General features: G+C 38.3%; 1 protein-coding gene across 2 annotated transcripts in view; it reads left to right on the top strand.

Annotated features, from left to right (window-relative positions):
* CDK19 (cyclin dependent kinase 19) overlaps positions 1 to 19,238 on the top strand; it is a 133,057-nt gene that overhangs the window by 55,815 nt on the left and 58,004 nt on the right. For both annotated transcript variants that reach the window (XM_055809932.1, XM_055809931.1), the window contains one exon: positions 7,285 to 7,425. In XM_055809932.1, coding sequence (XP_055665907.1) covers positions 7,330 to 7,425 — 96 coding nt within the window. In that variant the 5' untranslated portion in view covers positions 7,285 to 7,329. The remainder of the gene's footprint in view (positions 1 to 7,284; positions 7,426 to 19,238) is intronic.

Below are 19,238 nucleotides of genomic sequence, written 5' to 3'. Positions count from 1 at the left end.
AATATGGTGTAATCGATTATAACTCTTTCTTCCACTAGGTTTCAGTTTAGTTCTAAATCTTGAGGATAATTCAGACAGCAGTTGATCACAAATATTTTTACATAGATGAAAATACTTTTCTCAGTGTAGTGGTTTTATTTTTTTCTCTTTTGATTTGCTGCAGTCATGTATATGTTTTTGTTTTAATTCAGTCCTGCTCCACTGCGTGACTCTTTGTTCTGTCTCCTCTATTGTGCGTGTAGTTACTGATACAGGATTCTGCTAGCTGGCAGAGGCATGTAAGATTTGTTGGGGAAGAAGGGAGTGGGCTGGTATAGGTTTTGATGGCTTTAACATTCCAATTTTTATCATCGGCCATGGTTATGGAAAGTCTTTATGACATGATTTATCCCTTTGAAATATAATGGATGGGGTGTTTTTGATACCAAAGTGATGCTTGGATATCTTGTGGAGAGCAGCGCCATTTCTTGTTGATATCGATAGTTGTCTGTTCCGAGAATGCGCTTGTCACTCACAAAACTTGCTTTTTCTGCTGGGGTTGTGGGGGTTAGAGGGTACTTTATGTGAGTTCATTTTCCGTACCATGAAGCGTGAGAAATGGGGGAAACAACAGGTAGGAACAGACCCCAAAGACAGAGGTAAGGGTGCAAAAGCATGACGTGTGAGGAATTACTGTGAATGGAATGGCCTGGATACTGAGCGTTTCAGGGGTAGCTGAATTCTGATGTTTTTATTATCATCTAGAGTTATTTTGACATATTTAGGTCTGAAAGATGTAGAAGACCTAAAAAGACCCCAGCAAAACCTAAGAAAATTACATTGAATCTGTTGTCTGCTTTGTTTCAAAGCTTAGGTATTTAAAGCGAGTTGGCATTAGCAAATGTTACTGTATCAATGCTTCTTTCACTGTTACTTAAATTGTTGACCTCTTGTCACTTGGAAATGGATTTTTCATTAGGCAGTTTGGTTAATGACTTTCTGGAGAAAATACTTGATGATGGCCATGTGCTGGCATCATTTAGAAGGGAGCATGTTGAGGTGAAGTTTTACACCACCCCCACCCCCCCACCCCCCTTCTGAAGGACTGTCGCATTGATTGCTGTAATGATTCCAAAATTGGAAACTTAGGTGATTGCTGTAGAAATACTTTTATCCACTTTTGTTTTGATTTTATTTTATTGTGATAACATGCTTGACAACATTTATTTTTTTTTTAGTGTCTAAAACCTTAGTGTCTGAAATGACTCCTAAGGGTAGGCTTCTGAAGCTGTGATTTATTTTTGGAACAGCAAATATTACTCAGGTTAGTTGGGTCTATGCTTCTTTAAAAAAAAAAAATAAAATTGTGCAAACAATGCATGGTTGATTGTTTTACCACCTTTAGATTTTGATTTATTCTTCCATAGACTTTTAAGTGCTTTGCAACATTAATGCTCAACAATATTAGTTAACTTTGATTGCTGGGTATTGGTTGCTGAGGAGAGAAGATGGAAATAATTCTATGTTTAAAATGAGACTTGAAGTCATATAATCTGCATTTTCCTCTTGACCTTGGCACAGATTTAATGTGTATCCAAGCTTCCATGTCTTTAAACTTCTATCTCTTTAATACTAAAACGTAACTTTACTGACGCATTGACGTAATTCTGTTTTATTCTCAAAGGCTGTATTAGGGATTGGATAGAGCGAAGGGTTTGTGCTAAATTGTTGGAACAGACAACTTCAGTGGGAAGAAGCATCTGTGTTGACATCATATTTCAGTTTGATGGAGATGCATGTAATTTTGAAATAAGCATTGGCTTAAGCAGTAGAACTCAAACTAGTCAGGTATCTTAGGGGGTTGTGTCTTGAGGTCTGTGGATTATCTCATGTCTGTTGAGGTGGGAGCTCACACTGTAACTTCATTTAGTCAGACGTGCATAAAATCTCTCCTTTAGCTGTCTTCTTTCTTCCATGAAAACTTCCCAGGTCTTGTTTGTTTGTTTGTTTTAACCTCTGTCATACTGAACAACAATTCTTAGAATTGGGAACGAGATGACACAAACACAGAGAGAGTATGTTTGCATCAACTTGGCTTCTTTGGAATCAGGCTAAAATTAGGATTTTTTTAAATGTTCATTTAACTGCTGAGTAAATACCAGGGATTTTCTTAAAACAAGTTAAATGGGTTTGCGGTATGTTGTCATGCATTATGTTTAGTTGGTTTATGGTGGAGGATTTAGAAAATGTGTCTAGTTTTTCATCAGCCAATTTTCAAACTAATTTCAACACACTAGTCTGTAGAAGACAGACGAACTACTAGACTGAACATAGTTCAGTGAGTCACCATTGTATGTTTTGTCCAAATGCTTAGCTCTTTTGCACTTCTTTATCACTTATCATTTATATAGTCTTGCCTTTGCAAAAGCTAAAATAGTCTTACTGAAATAAGCCAGTTCATCCATTTCTCCTCTCAATTTTATTACATTTTTTGAAGCTGATAATTGGGAATAAGCAGTTAGTAAATAAAACCAGTAGTCCCAGAGACTGCGAACAGCAAATTATAGCAAGCCTCTGGAAGCTTCATTACTTGTCTAGAATGTTAATAAACGTGCACTTTAGTGTTGGTCAGTGAAGTATTAATTTAATTTAGAGTATAGACTTAAAGCCACTGCCACAAAGTCAAGGCCTTGTTTAAATTTAAAACAAAATATGTAGAAGTGATAGAAATATTTTCACTTTATCTTTATTTTCAAAAGTGAATACCCAGTTGACTCACAACATTTTTGGAATCCAATCAGTGGAAGCATGTTTTTAAGATTTAGGAATCTGAAAATACAGATGCGCAGAAAGGGAAAGTAACTTGGCTACTTATGCTGAATAGATTTAAATGTTGCCTGGAGCTTCATTTACCTCATATGTCATGTGTTCTTTTGTTTTGAAGCATTTTAGATATATCAGTGGGAGGGTTTGCATCTGCAATGTTCTGATGAACTAATTAAAATGAAATTGTGGATGGGTTTCTGTTCTGCAGCATGCAACTGGCAGTGCACACTGACAATTAAGGCTTTCCGAAACTTTTGCTGAATGTGTCTGGGTATTTTCCAGCTTTTGTGGTCTTACCAGAATATGGGAATTAAGTTATCTTTGAGGAGTGACAGTGAAAAAAGATGTGGAAAATGCTGAAGCTGTTTGACCCTCTGTCTGCTTGTTGTCTTGCTGCAAACATGCCTCTGATGTGACCGGATTGTGGAAGTTCTCATGTTTTGTTCTTAGTGATTATCCATTAGGGGTAGGCTTCAGCAAAGAACTTGAGTGTACCTAAAGGTTAGAACCTGTAGTGTCTGAGCACACCTTTTGGTTCCTGGTGACAAATGCAGAATGTCCTTTGTACCTGTCAGGATTCAAATCTGTACTCATAGCTCATGGGACAGTCTTGATGCTGTGCTATTCTACAAAAAGATTTATTGAATGAGAGCAAGGAGGAGTGTGGTTTTGAAGCCTAGTGGTTAGGGCAGTCACCTGGGGAATGTGAAATGCAGGTTACAATTCCTATAATTTCTGTAGATTATTCCATACCTTTGTTAGTTCTAAGATTACAGCTGTTATATGATGTACTTGAGGCTGCGCTTTTGGACTGTTGAGGAGGTGAAGCTAGTGGAGAATGCCTCATCCACTTGAATGGTGCAGTTATGCATAAAGAACATCCTGGTTTGTGCTGGTACCTGCACCCGTTTCTACACCTGAGGTCTTGGATTCAAACTGTTAAGTCTTAAACGAAGAGAGCGCATCTCCCTGCCATAGCTGAAGTTTGCAGAATTGCTCAAGTGAAAAAAATCTTTTAGCATCGTTATATTGTTATGACATCCTTTGGTTTGGAGCTTACTGTACACCTGATACGCCTGCTGTCCGAAACTTTTGTCAAATTATAGCCATTCATTTAACTCTGTTCTGATGCTCTTATTTTTTTAAAAAAAATTGAGGGATATTTTCCCACAACGGTGGCTGGGCCATATAGATCTGTTTCTGAAAATAGAAAGAAGTAAGAAAAAGCTTGGGCTTTGCTGCCTCCAGTAGAAGAGATGCAGTTCAGCAATGGCATTTACTTGCCCTTCTGTTTCTTAGATGGACACTGCCATTAAAATTGCTGTTTAGTGCTGGGTTTATGTGTTGGTCTTTCTTCATATGGCTAGTTGCATACAAGAAATTTAATTAACTACTTTTTTTACAAAACTGTTGAGTAGGGCTTGGTCAGAAGCACTGTGGATTCATTTCAGTGGCTTGGGGCAATTCAGCTTTTCAGTTCCCTGTAATATTTGTCCCTGCGGTATGTTTTGAGTTTAATTTTTGTTCAGTTCTCTAATCTAAACTGTGATGGGGTGATAGCTGCAATTTGATAGATATAAACTTCTGTAGAGTAAGTTGGCAACAATAATTATTTTTTTTGCTTTTGTAGGAAATTGAATTTTATCTAATCGTGATATTTCTTGCTTAAAGTAAAACTATCAGTTTTTATTCACTTCAGCAATTCAATAACTCTTTCAAGAAAGGAGCTTGCTCTCTTAGCCTTTCTGACTGGGACAAGCAAGCATCAGAGAAAGGTGATTTAGAATGTGTCTAAGTGGTATTTCAGAGGCAGATAAGAGCAAGCTCTGACATCTTTTGGAGTGTGCACCCACTTTGGTAAGTGTGGTGGTGAGCCCTCAGCTGGCAAGTCTGGCTGGGTGACTTAGCTTAGCATTGCACTGTTACGCTAGTTCTGGTCTAGAGGTAACTTGCGTACCTAAAGCTCAGTGTGGGGGGAGATTATCTGCCTCAAAAGTTCACCTTAGGGTTCCTGTGGAACAAGAGGAAGGAATAGGGATGCTGCTGCTTTGAATTACCACAGGAAAAAGCCTTCCTCTCCTCTACCCTTGTGTGGGCTTTGCTTTGCCAGTCTAGTGGATGGCCCGGCCGTACTAGTAGCTGCCTGATTGCTAGTGTCTTGTTCCCAAGCAGATTCTCATGCTGCCTCAAATGTCTGCTTGGATCTTTAGTTTCTCATGGGACAAAACCTTCAGCAGGATTCCCAATCTGTTGGAAGGAACCAGGGAGCCACAAATGAGAGTGCAGGGGCAGAAATCAGATGGTACGAGCCTGGTGCTGTCGCAGTCCCTTCCTCCAGGGCACCAGAGGGGCTGTGGCAGGGCCGGAGGCAGAGCGTTCCTCCTCAATGCATCCATACTAAGTTGTGTCTCATGCTGTCTCATGGGACCCTATTTCGGTTTCATTTTCTGTATGCCTTTATTATAAGGAATAATGTTTTGTGTGGATACTGGTCAGTTTTTGAACAGGTATTGAAATCCCCTTTAGTGATTACATGCACCTTGAAAAAGGGCTGGGCTGGGCTTGTATCGTGACCTTGGCCTGTTGGTGCTCCTGTATCTTTTCATACCATGTATTGATAAAGACAATCATTTGGGAGTTTATGGAATCATTACTGTTTTAAAAATCGGATCATAATTACACATGAAGGTCATTATCCAGTGAGCATTGTGTAGTACTGGAAAGTAGGGACTCCCAGTTGAAGTTTTGACACAGAATCTTGCCACATGACAAGAAAAACCTTTGGTAAGGAATTGAACCCTTAAGGCTTTCCATTATAGTTTTCATATCAGGTACTAAGGATCGAAGGATCAGGTACTGAAGAAGGATCAGGTACTAAGAGTTTGTTTTGTTTACTGATCCTCATTTGTATATTAAAAACCAATAATCCTGTAGGTTTCTTTTACACTGTTTTTTAATATACAGCCATCACTGTTGTAGTGAAAGGCTCCGTGGGAACATTGCTGTTGGAGTAAGCAAGCAGCTGTTCTGATTTTTTTGGGGATGTTTTCTTTTTTTTTTTTTTTAATTTCTCTTTAAACTGTATTGTCTACACTTTTGCTAAGCACAGTTTGACAGTGGCTAAGTATTGGTGACAGCCAGAGGTAGCACTTACCATGAGGAAACATTAATCCATTATCATTTTCACTGGGAGCAGTAGTGACAGACTTGGCAGGGGGTGGTGGTGGAGGGAGAAGAGGTCTAATGAAAGCACAGCCGTTGGCTACCTTTTTAACCTGGAGAGGGAGATGATCTTGAACTAAACAAATCCTATTTAAAGAATTGGGTAATTAGTAGTCTTGTCACTCTACGGATTAGCATTTTGAATTGCTCTCAGTAAAAATGCAAACTGCCTTTATTATTTCTGTCTCTCCAAAGAGCACATAATTGAAAACTAATTTGAGATGCTTCTTGGAATAGTGCTCAAAAAGATTTCTCCCCCCCACCCCCCACCCCCCCCCGCGAATAAATGGATTTAGTTGTTTGCTGAATGGCAATATGTTAAGATTGTGTTTGTCTTGCAAGGCACCTTGTCTGAGGATTGAAAATGTAGAACGGCCTCACCCCACTTTATTTCTTGTACAGGGTAGCAAAACCAAACCTAACCCCCATTGATCTTATAATAAATAGTAATTAGTTTATGAATATTTCATGATCTCTCAGCAATCTTTTCATGATCTTTTTTTCATTCCTTCAATTGACTAATGCTGGGGTCCCTTTCTGCATTCCATGTTTTTATGTGGTATTTGTCCTCTAGTGGGCTGACTGACTTCTGTAATGTAAGAGCCACTAGCTTGTCATCATCAGTGAAGTATGCAGCCAAAACTTGGAAGCGAGAATATAACCATTTTTAGGTGTTTGAACATGATCTCACCCTTATGTGATGATGTGAGGTTTTCAGGAGTTGTGTCTTGCTTGCTCACCTCCAGCCTAGCTCCCGTGGCCCCATTTCTTTATTTAAATATTTATTTAAACTCTCTTTACTGGTATTCTAATTTAGGGGGGAAACACTAAAGTAGTTGCAGGCACTCTGGCCTGGGTGGTTTTGGAGAGGAAGAGTGAAGGTGTGTGAAAGCATAGAGTGCAGTCGTCTTTCTGGTAGATACTGCTGGTTTGGGCTTCTGCTGTAGCAGCTGAGGGTAAGAGGATCTCAGATGGGGAGGAGGGTGGGAGGAGAATGTCTAAGACACCTTACTCAAGGTAAGTAGCCAGTCTTTAAATATTAACAGAAGCTTGACAGTTGTTTTTTAAAGCAACTCAGAGAACAAAAACAATTCAAGGAAATTGTGAGCACATCACTATTACTTTTAATTGCGAAGTTCAATGAACTTTTGTATTTCATTCCATTATTTAGTGTTAATAGTTTAACAAAAAACACCACAACAGAAAAACCTTTCCACTTACCTAACATGCTTATGATTCTACTTGTTTTGTTTCTAGCATATTATCAAGTTTCACCGTGCCTCAAAAGCAAATAAAAAGCCCATGCAGTTGCCAAGATCAATGGTTAAATCCCTACTCTACCAGATCCTTGATGGAATCCATTACCTCCATGCAAACTGGGTGCTCCACAGAGATCTGGTAAGTGTTGCTTGTTACCTGGTTAAGAAAGTTTTACGTGCATGTTGTTGGTAGGAGAAGAAAAACCCCTATTGGTAATCTTGCATATCGATCCGTACAGTTCTTCCTGTTATTGTTGCAGGAGACCAATGGAGGCTTTTTAAACATGAAAACAAGCTATGTTTTCACATTGTTCATGTCTGAGTCATCTGAGCTCAGACAATGATGCTAGATCCGGTAAAAGCATTGTAGATATCAATATCCGAAAACAGTGCATGAGCCAGCTGATACATGTTGGTTGAACATTCTTATGTTCGTGCATGACTCTGAAAAGGCGTTTAAGTTGGAAAGTGATTGATACCCTTGTACATTGTTTGGCTTACGTGCAAGTTACCATAAAAGCTTGTGAAAGAGTAGTTTTTTCATGGAGTATTTCTTTTCCATGTGGTATTTTTTCTGACCGTGGGAAGAGAACTATGAAAGAGTTGTCATCTTGAAATTTCTCATGACCTGTAGTGGCTCTTTAAGTTGACTGCAGATTACAAGGGCAGCCAGTTGCCTTGTCTTAGTTATTATCCTTTTCCCCTTAAAGTTTCCCACCACTCCTCATGAAGTGCAGTGCTATCAAGGGTTGCAAAAAGAATACTGCTAATATGGATATAATGCTTGCTGCCACTTGCATTGTAACTAGACCTTTTGGCCTGAGATGAACGATGTGCTGGTTAATATGCCAAATCTCTTCTAATAGTTATGCTATTGCAACATCAGTAGTAGGTATGGTAGGAAATGTAGTGTAGCTTCTGCATAAAGCCACGGCTTTTATTTGGTTATATTTCGTAGTTGCCCCAGTATGTCAAAATAGGGAGGTATGTCCAGTACCTTACAATCACTGATTAAGTTTTCTGAGACATAGATTGGTTTTGAGTCTGTAATATTAAATAGGGGCTTGAATTAACTGCTGGATGTAGAGCAAATGTTTTCTTAAAAAATATGAATAAACTAAGGTGGGCCTGGAATAGAAATCACAGACATCTGCTAAAATAAATTGTATTTAATTTGTCATAATACTTAATAACAGTGGCCAGAAATGGGGTTTCAGGTTTTGGTATGGATTTTTTTTTTTTAACCTTGTTCCTTGGTATTTTTTGTCAGTTTTTCTGTTAAATTCCAGATTGGGGGTGGGGGCAGATGAGTGTGGGGCATGTTTGCCTTTGGAATAGTAGCTATGAGAAAAAGCAGGAAGCAAGTACAACTGTGATTTTCATGCTACAGTTACTACTTTCCTAGGGAGACAGCAGTTGCTTTGGCAGAGAGCTGAGATGTCATTAGATACAGCTTGAAAAGGAACACCTGAAAAGTCTATATTCAGCTATGTTTAAGGGAAGCATATGTGTTCATGGAACTATTAAATATATATACGCTCAAATGCCATATGTGAACTTGATGTCTTGATAGGAAAGACAAGGTGGTACCTAAGATGATAATAATGAATACCCTAGAGAATTTTCTTGCTGGTTTTGCTATTTCCAGCCTGCAGCACCAGGTGTTTTGTGTGACTAGTGCTGCTATGATCTTATCTATTGTTGATGAGTTGCAGCAAAGCTGGTGCCTAATGTCTCCATCTTTTCTCTTGGAACTTTGGGAGGTGATGGTTGCTGTTAAAAAAAAGACTACTGTTTTTCATGGCTCTGGAATAGTAATGCTTGACTGATGGTGGCATAATTGAAAAGGGAGAAGAACAGAAATTTGTGAAGTCTTAATGTGTTCTTGGTATGCGAATAAATTTAAGTTAATGGATTCTGGGATACCTCAGTGAGAGAAAAGCCATGTAAAAAATTGCTTTGGTACACTGCTGATTTAAAGGTCTGTTCAGAATCTTTTGCCTTTTTAAAAACTATTGTGGATTTTGGAAGAATTCAGGTATTTCAAATAATTACTTTTTTCTTGAACGGACTAAGAACAAACTCATGTAATTCTGGGTGTGTCCTGTCTGCTCTTGAATTTAGGAGTTAATGTAATCATTAAGTAACCAATTTAAATTTTCAGTTAACCAAAAATCTTGTATATCTCTAATTTTTATTCATATGCGCATACCTGTGATTTTTTGCTTCTAAGAACAGTACCTGGGATCAGTTGCTTGCATAATACATAAATAACAATCTTCAGTGTCATCTTAAGGTAGGGAACACTTTGCGTGGTGTTTTTCTCTTGGCTGTTTTAATGTACATCTCTGGAAAAACTTGTGTTCTATGTAAACCAAATTTTGCATTAAGACACCTTGTACTTTCCTGTATTAATATAACTGTTCTTACTATTTTTAGCATGCATTTGGATGTAGACCAAAGATGGTGACATCCATAAAAGTCATGTTATGCTTATTTCGTTCTTTTTTTTTCTTAAAAAAAAAAAAAAAAAAAAGGTTCTCCAGGAATATGTATCATAATATTAGTCACATTCTCCTGAGCCATGGAAATGACCTTTAGGATTTATTTACCAAATGTTGCAATGAAAAAACAGAAACATTGGAGGTTAAGTATTTGGGAGATTACTTGCTTGGAAGTATTTGAAAAATAGTGTTTAAATCTTAATTTGGTACTGTCTTAAAGAGTTTAAAGAAGCTAGAATACCAAATGTGCCTTTAGAAAAAAAACTGGTTCTCAGTGGATCTGTATTTTTAGATACCTTAAAATTGTTACTCTTAAATTATTCTTAAGAACAGCAGTAGCCAGCAAAAGCATGACAGAGTAATAAAACTGGTGAACGATGTGAACTTGCAGACTTGCAATACACGACATGTCCTTGGGCTGAGCTAATGGATAGTTTCTACCACAAGGAGACAGTCTCGTTCCCCTCTTCACTGCCACTAGGCATTGCCACCCATTTTAATGGTCTAGCAGATGACACCTGACTCATGGTGAACTCATTCAGGAAGTTAAAATCACAGAAAGTATTCATTTTTCTCCTGTAGAGCTTGTTTTCTGCAGGATTAGCTCCCTGACGGATCTCGCTGGGAGCTTATGTGTGTGCAGGAGCTGGCAGAGAAGTGTGAGGCTGGAGGTGGTGGAACAGAAAGTTCAACAGGTTGTTCCAGCATTGTCTGCTGTTAGATAAAGTTATTTTATTGTTAAGATGCCCTTTTTTAGTTCTTAGATGAAAGTGAAAGTGGTTTTAGAAGATTAAATTAAATTGTGGTTCTAAATCAGTACAACACTTTTAAGTTTACTGTGAGTCTCTTCTGATGTAAGACTTATGTCAGATTAAACTCTCGAAAAAAACCAAGCCCAAATTTAGGAAAGTGCCTTAACTGAGGCAAATTACATATATTACAAAAATACACACTCATACTTCTAGAAATGTGAAAACGATTTAGTGTAGTGTATCTTTCAATTTCTTGTAATATTGGGGTATTTTGTTACTGGCTTCCTTACCTTGAAGGTAGCTGAAAGGTGCTAAGGACATTTTAGGTATATTTTTTTTGGCTAAGCTGTTAATTTCTGTCAGTTAAAAAATATTCAGCAGAAACTTTCTTTATGGCAAGATGCAAACCAGTACGGAATATGAGACAGGAGCATTAAAGTTTTGATTTCTTTAAGTAGCATTGTGTCAGTTTATACACCTTGGAGTTGATTTAAGTCTATGAAAATCCATACATTTGTTCTCCTACCAAGCAATTTGGAGTGGAATTTTGTTGTTGGATTGCAACATTAAAAAAAAAAAAAAAAGGCAACGATAATTTTGCCTTTCCCACACAGCAGCATTCCTGAAAGCCATGAGTGAGAAGGAAGGAGACTTTGCTGGCTTTGCTAGTTGCTGGGGCATTTCATTGTGAACAAGAGGTTAATACAGATAGATTTTAAAGAACCTTTTGGTACTAAGCTTTTGTTTTTCAAAGTGCTCTGTATAAACTGTGGGCTGTCACTTGAAGGAGATCTAAAATTATGCTCCGTACCTTGAGTCAATAACGAGTTAGACATAATACCCAGAAATACTGCACTCCACATGCTGCATCTTCTTTGTCCGCTCCTCCCCAAATGTGAGTTACTTAGATTTTACAGGAATGTTCAGCAAAGGCCTTACTTTGCAAAGACGTCTGAAAATGGAGATCTTCCATACACTGTGCACAGTGTGTGTTCATGCTAGCAATAGAAAGGATTTGTGCACTTTTTCTTGTGCTGATAACCCTTCTGTAGTTGATGCTAGTTGCTTAAGGACAAAAGCAGGCAGGGACCATTTCCTTTAGAACTTGATAAAAGCAATTTCTATTCATAATAAGATGTATTTTCCTGGAGGGAGGTATTATCTGTGAGAATGTTTTAAGTGCACAGAAACCATATTGAGGAATTCATTTAAGATTCCACTTACGTCCTTGAGCATTGCTGTAGAATGCTGCTTAATGTTACTAAAGCTACTGGTTGAAAAATGAATGTTGGAAATCAAACTCACCAGAAAAATGTAGATTTCTTTTGGTTTTGTTTTGTTGTTTGGGGTTTTTTTTTCCCTTCCTCCTAAGATTGTGTTAAATGCTTGCTTTCTGCATTCTGAAATTGGAAACTTGCTCATTGCAATAGTCATATAAACTAACCTTTTTAGATGAGCCAAGTTCCTAAAGTGGTTTTATTGAAATTTTAAATACTTGTTGAATAAGAATTTCTCAGCTTCTCTTGTATCACCCCTCTACAGATTTAGAACGTTTAAATTTACTATGTGTCATTTTACAAATTAAAGAGATTAGTTTACAGCAGAATTCTTCTAGATGGAGCAACAGTGATATAGGTGAAAATATGCAATGTTTGACGCACCTGAGAACTCACAGTTTTGACTTAAATACAGAGGGTAGAGTTAACATGTTCTGATGGAACAAAAGGTGTCCATGAGTCTTAAATTGCAGAGATTTAAATAAATTCCTTTTCACTCTAATAATTGATATGTATTATTCTGTTTAGAAAGAGATTTAGGTGTCTTCATGTGTAAGTGACACAGAGGGTAGGTCTAGATGAGGTGTTTCTCTGGGCAGATTTGGATGTATAACTTACTGTTGCTACAGAAGGAGGGATGCTACTTCTGCTCCTCTCTGCTCCACTGTGTTCCTCCTCCAAGCTGGGGATTGGCAAACTAACATGAGTTAAAATGAGACTCATGAAGAAAAGGTTGATCTGTATGCAAATTCATCTCCCTGATCTGGTTCAGCATGCAATTACACAAATGCTTATGTGACGTGGATGTATAGGCAAGATGGATACATGCATGGGAGCCAAGTGGACAAGGATGGGATATAAGGGAAGGGCAGACTTCCATTTTCAGTGACATTGCCCTGTTCTGCTGGCAGTATTAAATATATGATCTGTAGTCCTCCTCCTTCACCATTTTCATACCTGTAAATTTGTTGGTGCCTAGCTTTTGGCCAGTAAAACGAGCACCTGAAATTTCTCAACGTAAGCAATCTAAGATTTGGTGGTTTGAGTTGTTTTTTGAAGAATCTAGTTACAGTTGTTTGAATTAAGGTTTTTGCCAGTGGCAGAAAGCAGGGCGAGCCTGTTTCTTGGGTTCTCCAGTTTACAGTCTATGATGTGAGTATAAATACACCTTTGGCATTTAAAGCAAATGTGAATAGCAGTTGCCAGGAAAGGGTACTTTTCCTGCTTCGGCTGTGGAAGGGAATAGGTTGTAGTGTGCCAGACCTCTGCAACCAAGTGACTGAATCCTGAAGCAAATTCTGGACGTAGGGTCCTTGTGTACTGCAGGACAGCTCTTATGGTGGTATTCAGTGAAGGAAGTGGTTATAGTGAAAACTTAAGGATTGTTTTTTTTTCAAAAGAAAAAAAAGAAAGACAGCAAAAGAAAGACAGCAAACATTTAGTATTTTGAAGACTACAGAATGGAGACAGTACTTGAATTTGTGGCTTATATTACTAAGATACTGGATATAGATGATGGGGAAGAAAGACAAGTAAAAGGAATCTCAGTGGGAAACTGAAGCAAAGATGGATTCTTCTTTTTTTTCAGAAGACACAGCTGATGGAGAGAGCAAGAAGAGCCAACAAAAGTCTTCCTGCAGTTCTGTCTTTTAGCCATCTCTGTGTACATGCCCTGCAATACCATGCATCACTTTTCCTCACTGGTAGCCAAGACTTGCTTTTCTCAGGATTTTTGTGATGCCCCTCATGTGACACCTAATCATTCCAGTCAGGCCCAAGTCTTACTTGACCTGGCCTTTCCTTGATGCTTCAGCTGCCGAGCGGGCTAACCAGTGATGTTCCATATCCATGTGTGAAGTGTCACCTGTTCTCTCAAATCAACCTTCTCAGGCTAATTTCACTAAGTGGGGGAGGAAGGAAGAATCCACATGTGGTGAAGACTTTGCCACTGGTTTCCCATCTCCAGCTCTTTTATTACCATTGTCTTGTTCCTTAAAGCAGGGGATGATCATGTATGTGTTTCGTAGTTTGCTTTGCTATGTCATCTGTATTAGCAGAAGCTATTTTTATTGTGTGCTTAAGCTAATCAGTTTTTGTTTCTTCCCAGAGTGGATTATGGAATGTCCATGCACTTCTACCACCCGCAGAATTTATGGAGTGCTAATCTGGGCATTTTTGGTGGAAGGACATAGCAGACAGCTGAGGTCTGATATAATCTGGACCCTGTGTGTCTGTTTATATAGCAAATGTCTATAAGACAGCCTTCAGGGTGATGAGATATGTGAGCTCCCAGAGTCAGGCTTCTTAACAGGTCCCCTGAATATCCAGTGGCTGCAGTAACAGTAAACCCGGTATCTTCCCAAGTGTAAATCTGTAGTAGAGCCAAGAGTTGCCCATGTGGTAATGGCTGTTAGCTCTGGCTGGCCGTAATTGCACTCAGGGCAAGCTGTCTTCTCTGGTGCTGCAGCGCTGCATCTCCTGTGGACCAGTGTGTAGTGGGCAACGCAGTAGTCCTGTCTCAGGGCTGTCTGGAAACTGCAGCCATCTGAAGACTGGGTTTTCTGCTGTCAGAAGTAAAGCAGAAAGGGAAAGCCCAGAGCGAAGGGGCCAGGCAGATGTCTTTCTGTGGGAATCAGCAACTTCTGTCTCCCTCAAAGGCACAACCTATTCAGAAATGATTAAACTTAGTGTTTCATTGTCTAACTCTGATAATTTCTGATTTTTTAAAAATATTACTGATTTATCTGGGATTAGTATTTTGAATGATCTGTGATGATGTTTCTATAGAATACCAACATTTTAATAAATTTTCAGTAATTCAGTTATATTAAATGCAATAAAGTTTCAACAGTTTTCAGATTTTTAGTTGACTGGTTGACTTTTAGTTTAGAGATTAATTAAAAAAAAAACCAAAACAAAATTCTGAGTCATCCTCCTGTAGCCAGTATGTAAATCTGCAGTCTCTTACCATGGACCTGTACCTGGACTACGCTCTGGAACTTTGCTGCCACATTACACAACTTACTTAACCTGTCTTTGCCTTTGTTTTTCAGTCTGTTAGCTATTTATGGGTCAAATTAGTAGCTTACTGTTCTATGTGCTCTGAAATCTTTGAGTGAAAACATATGATATGTGTGGTTTATGTAGTTAACTGTTGTTTTTGTTGTTGGATTCTTTTCTTCTAATGAGCTTGGAAGTATTAACAAAGACTATGAATTAAAATAAATTGCATGTTGTATGAAGACACCAGAAAATTTCTTAAAATTTTCTTAAGTGGATACTGACTCTTTATTTCAGCTTTCATGTTGAAGCCTTTGAGAAATGAAAAAAGTGTCTTGGTGCTTGCTTATTATTACTAGTTTATAGTATCCAACTACTCCCTCCTCTTCCTCCCTGTGCCCCTCCCAAGATGATTTTTCTAGGCCAATAAATAATTTTGAAAGTTACCTAAAAAGCAGCAGAGCTGAAGTGCTTTTTAAATGTCCCACTTGCATTCTGCTAAGGAAATGAACTGTGGGTTTGAAAGATAAAATGTAAAATGACAAGTGTGGGAAACTCCCCTTTTAACCAGCAATTCTAAAAAAAGGATTTTTATGTGCTGATATCGAACGTAAATTTAGACGTAGGTTCATGCATCCCTCTCTTGACAAGCAGCTGCTGTGGAGGAATGAAGAACTGTTGGGTCCTGCCTTCTGTCAGTAATTCTGCACTGGCTTGAAAAGCTTCTTGGCCCTGTTGCACCCATTTGGGCACGCACATGCCTCCTATAAATAAATAATGAGTCAACCTGTCTGCCAGTTTCTTTAAACTTTTTAAAAACACTGTAATTGTAATCCCCACCATTCTCTGTCATTGAGTGTGTGTGTATGAGAAGGGTGCACAAATGTGTATAGACATGCACTCCTGACTCGCATTCTTCTCTAGCTGTGTATGGGTCCAGGCCTCTTAATGCTGTATTACTCCATCTGCATGATCTCTTTGGGGTGAAGGGGGACTTTCCACAGTGTCAAAGAACCTTATGAATGATCATACTCAATTTGCAGGTTTCCCAAAAGAAAGGAAATGCAAGCTAAACCTATGTATTTTGAGATTTTAGACTCCCTGACGACTTTAGAAAGTGATTTGAATTTAAGGTTAACACATTTTTCCTCTTTTATATCTGGTTAGAGAGAAGATACACTTTTTTATTTATGGCTGAGGAACAGCAATATGTGGGTGCTTAGATGTGTATCTATATGGATACATGCTTCTAGATAGGTAAATGAACTGGAAATTTTGCATGCTGCATAGCAAAGGGAATTTTATCAGCATATGCTTTTCTCCCCCCCACCCCTTCCCCGTTTAAATATTAAGCATATATTGAGGGACACCTACTAAAACTGGTGTATTTCTTATTGCTTAGAACTTTGCTTTTCTCTCTCAGTTGTAAAACCTAATCTTCACGATTTAGAAAGGTGTATGGAGATGTGGGCAGAGTATTACCTCTATTGAGTACATGGAAACAGCAATTTTTCCAAGACTGACTAATGCATACCTTTTGGTTTGTGGCAAGAGTGTTAAGAAGATGCTTGTGGATTAATTTTTGCTAATAAAAATAATTATAGTTGAAGAAAAATGTTTTACCTCAGGTTCTGAAACAAACTTATACCCATAAAACCCTGACTGGATATGAATTCAGGTGAGTCAGAAGAAACAAAGGGACTGATTTAATGTTCTGTTGGCTGCATTTTGCTGCTAAAGTCAACAGATGACATGGCTCCTGTAAGCTTCATATCTCTTTTCCTGAGGTGGAAAAAGGGCAAGAAGGAAGCAAAAGTATTGAAATAATTCTAGAGTTTATTTGGCTTTTCCTGATACAGAAAAAACAGAAGGAAAATGTAATTTTTCTGATAGCCCCAATTCAGATACCATCTGTTGTATGATGGTTTCTAGTAAGTACATGATGTATCTAGCTTACTGGTGCAACTGACCATTTGGAGTGAGCAAACTGGGTTTTGCGTTCTAAATGAAAAATGCAAAGCTTAGAAGAAGCTTTTAAAAGCTTTTCTTTTGTAAAAAGACTTGGCACTTTTTTCTGTTGGAGAAAGTGCCCTTGGATTATAGGATTGGCAACAAGTGCGTCTATCAGATTATTTTTGTTTGGACTCACTGCCCCTTGTAAATAAGGCAGCAAAGGTTGGCACATTGTTGACATGTCCATATTGCAGTAATAGAAATTAATGAAGCTTAAAAGAAGTTAATGAAGACAACTAATATAACAACATATAATCAAGAAAAAAAAATACTGCATTTGTTCTTTGTTGCTTGCCATGTTGTACTTTCTCTTGTGTTGCAAGCATACAGTAGTTATTATTGCTCTACTTAAATATTGCAATAACGTTGCAGATTGTCTTGCATTTAAATTAAGCATCTTTGATCAGTGATGCAGGAAGCTGCAGTGACTAGCAAAGGATGTTAGTTTATTCCTCAGATTTGTTATGTGTGAGCATTGTCAAACTGACTGTGCTGCAGAAAATGATTATCAGATGATGTTTTACTGATGGCTTATCTCGGGGCCTCTTTGTCTCCTCCAGCCTCCGGCCTTTCTGTGTTGTAGCTCGTGCTTCAGAAATCATTGGCCTTACAGTAGCTGTAAGACCAAATACCACAGTTATGTCAGTTAAAGAAGTCTAAGGATATTCCTTATACAGGCTGTGAAATGACCAAATATGTCAAGTGTTTCTCTCAGAAATGGGGCATTAAGTTTTCAAATTCATCTTTAGGGAGGGTTATAGAATTGTTTAGGTTGGAAAAGACCTTTAAGATCACTGAGTCCAACCGTTAACCTAACCCTGCCAAGTCCACCACTATACCATGTCCCTACGCACCGCACCTATGCGTCTTTTAAAAACCTTCAGGGATGGTGGCTCAACCACTTCCCTGGGCAGCCTGTTCCAATGCTTGACAACCCTTTTGGTGAGGAAAATTTCCCTACTACCCTACCTAAACCTCCCCTGGTGTAACTTGAGGCCGTTTCCTCTTGTCCTATCACTTCTTATCTGGGAGGAGAGACCTACCCCCACCTCACAACCACCTTTCAGGTAGTTGTAGAGAGTGGCAAGGTCCCCTCATTTTCTCCAACCCCAGTTCCCTCAGCCGCTTCTCTTAGGACTTGTTCACTAGACCCTTCACCAATTTTGTTGCCCTTCTCTGGACACGCTCCAGCACCCCAGTGTCTTCCTTGTAGTGGGGGGCCCAAAACTGAACATGGTAAGTCTTATACTTGTTTTTTCTGAATTTCCTGTAAAACCAGCTTGGAATTAAATTTTCAAGATATTTTAATAAATACAGGAACAAACCTTCAGTATATCTGGACTATTAGTAAAACTATTTATAATAATTTTTTGCCTATTAACAGTGAAGCAGCGAAGATAATGAGACAAGAAAGGCTTGTCATAGTGCAAGTAGTTAGTCTTAAACACATACCATGCTCTGTGTACCAAACCTCTGTGCTAACAGGATTGTAACTGTTGTTTCTCTTATTTTCCTGTCCTCTGGAAGCTAAAGCCCATGTGAATATATAACAGGCATTTTGGCGGACCCCCCATTTTGCTCTGTTCAGCACCGCAGTGGTGTTAGAGCACAACTCACTATTGCCTTCTGGTTTCCAGACCGTGCCTTGTAGCAGCAGTTCCCCACCAGTTCAGTAACTTTCCTATGCTACTTTGTAAAGTAGTAAAAAACCAGTGTGGAAGTGCTTTTATTCCATTTCAGAAGCTAATGGCATCTGAAAAATGTTTTTTATATTGGGATTATGGTTTTGCATTCTTAATCAACCCCTCCCTCCCACCCATCCCCACTAGCCCATTTCTGTGATGCTTTGGTTCCTAGGGGTATAATAAACTTTGAATTTAAGTTTTGGGTGGTTTTGTATTAGTTTATTTCTGTTACTCACTTCTGAGTTGTTTATTTGTTTTTTCTGAAGAGTTTTGCCTAAAAAAAATAATCAAAATAGTAATAAAAAAGAAATAAGGTAGTGCTAAGAGTTTACACTTGCTTAAATATTGAGCCCAAATCCAAAAACTTAGCATGGTAATGTTCTATGTAGCTGGTGTTCTCAAATATAACTCAAGTCTAAGAAAATAATTCGGAGGAGAATGTTTTGCATTCCTGAAGTTCCCATTGGAAATGGGGAATTTCAGCTACTTGAGTCATTTTGTCGTATGCTGTAATTGTTGCCAAAGAGTGGGTTTTTCACAAATATCTTCTGTTCCAAATTTTTCTTTAATCAATGAAACACACTTGTACATTTTTATTTTGATTTGCCTTTCATATAGTTACTTTTGATGTACAGATGTGGATGATGAGTGTTAGAATTACAAAGTAAGTGCAAACTCCAGTAGGTTACATTTTAATGAGCTGATACTGACTTCTAATACC

The sequence above is a fragment of the Falco peregrinus genome, chromosome 7, assembly GCF_023634155.1.
Source record: "Falco peregrinus isolate bFalPer1 chromosome 7, bFalPer1.pri, whole genome shotgun sequence".
NCBI classification, from domain to species: domain Eukaryota; kingdom Metazoa; phylum Chordata; class Aves; order Falconiformes; family Falconidae; genus Falco; species Falco peregrinus.
This window is presented reverse-complemented; position numbering and strand designations above follow the sequence as displayed.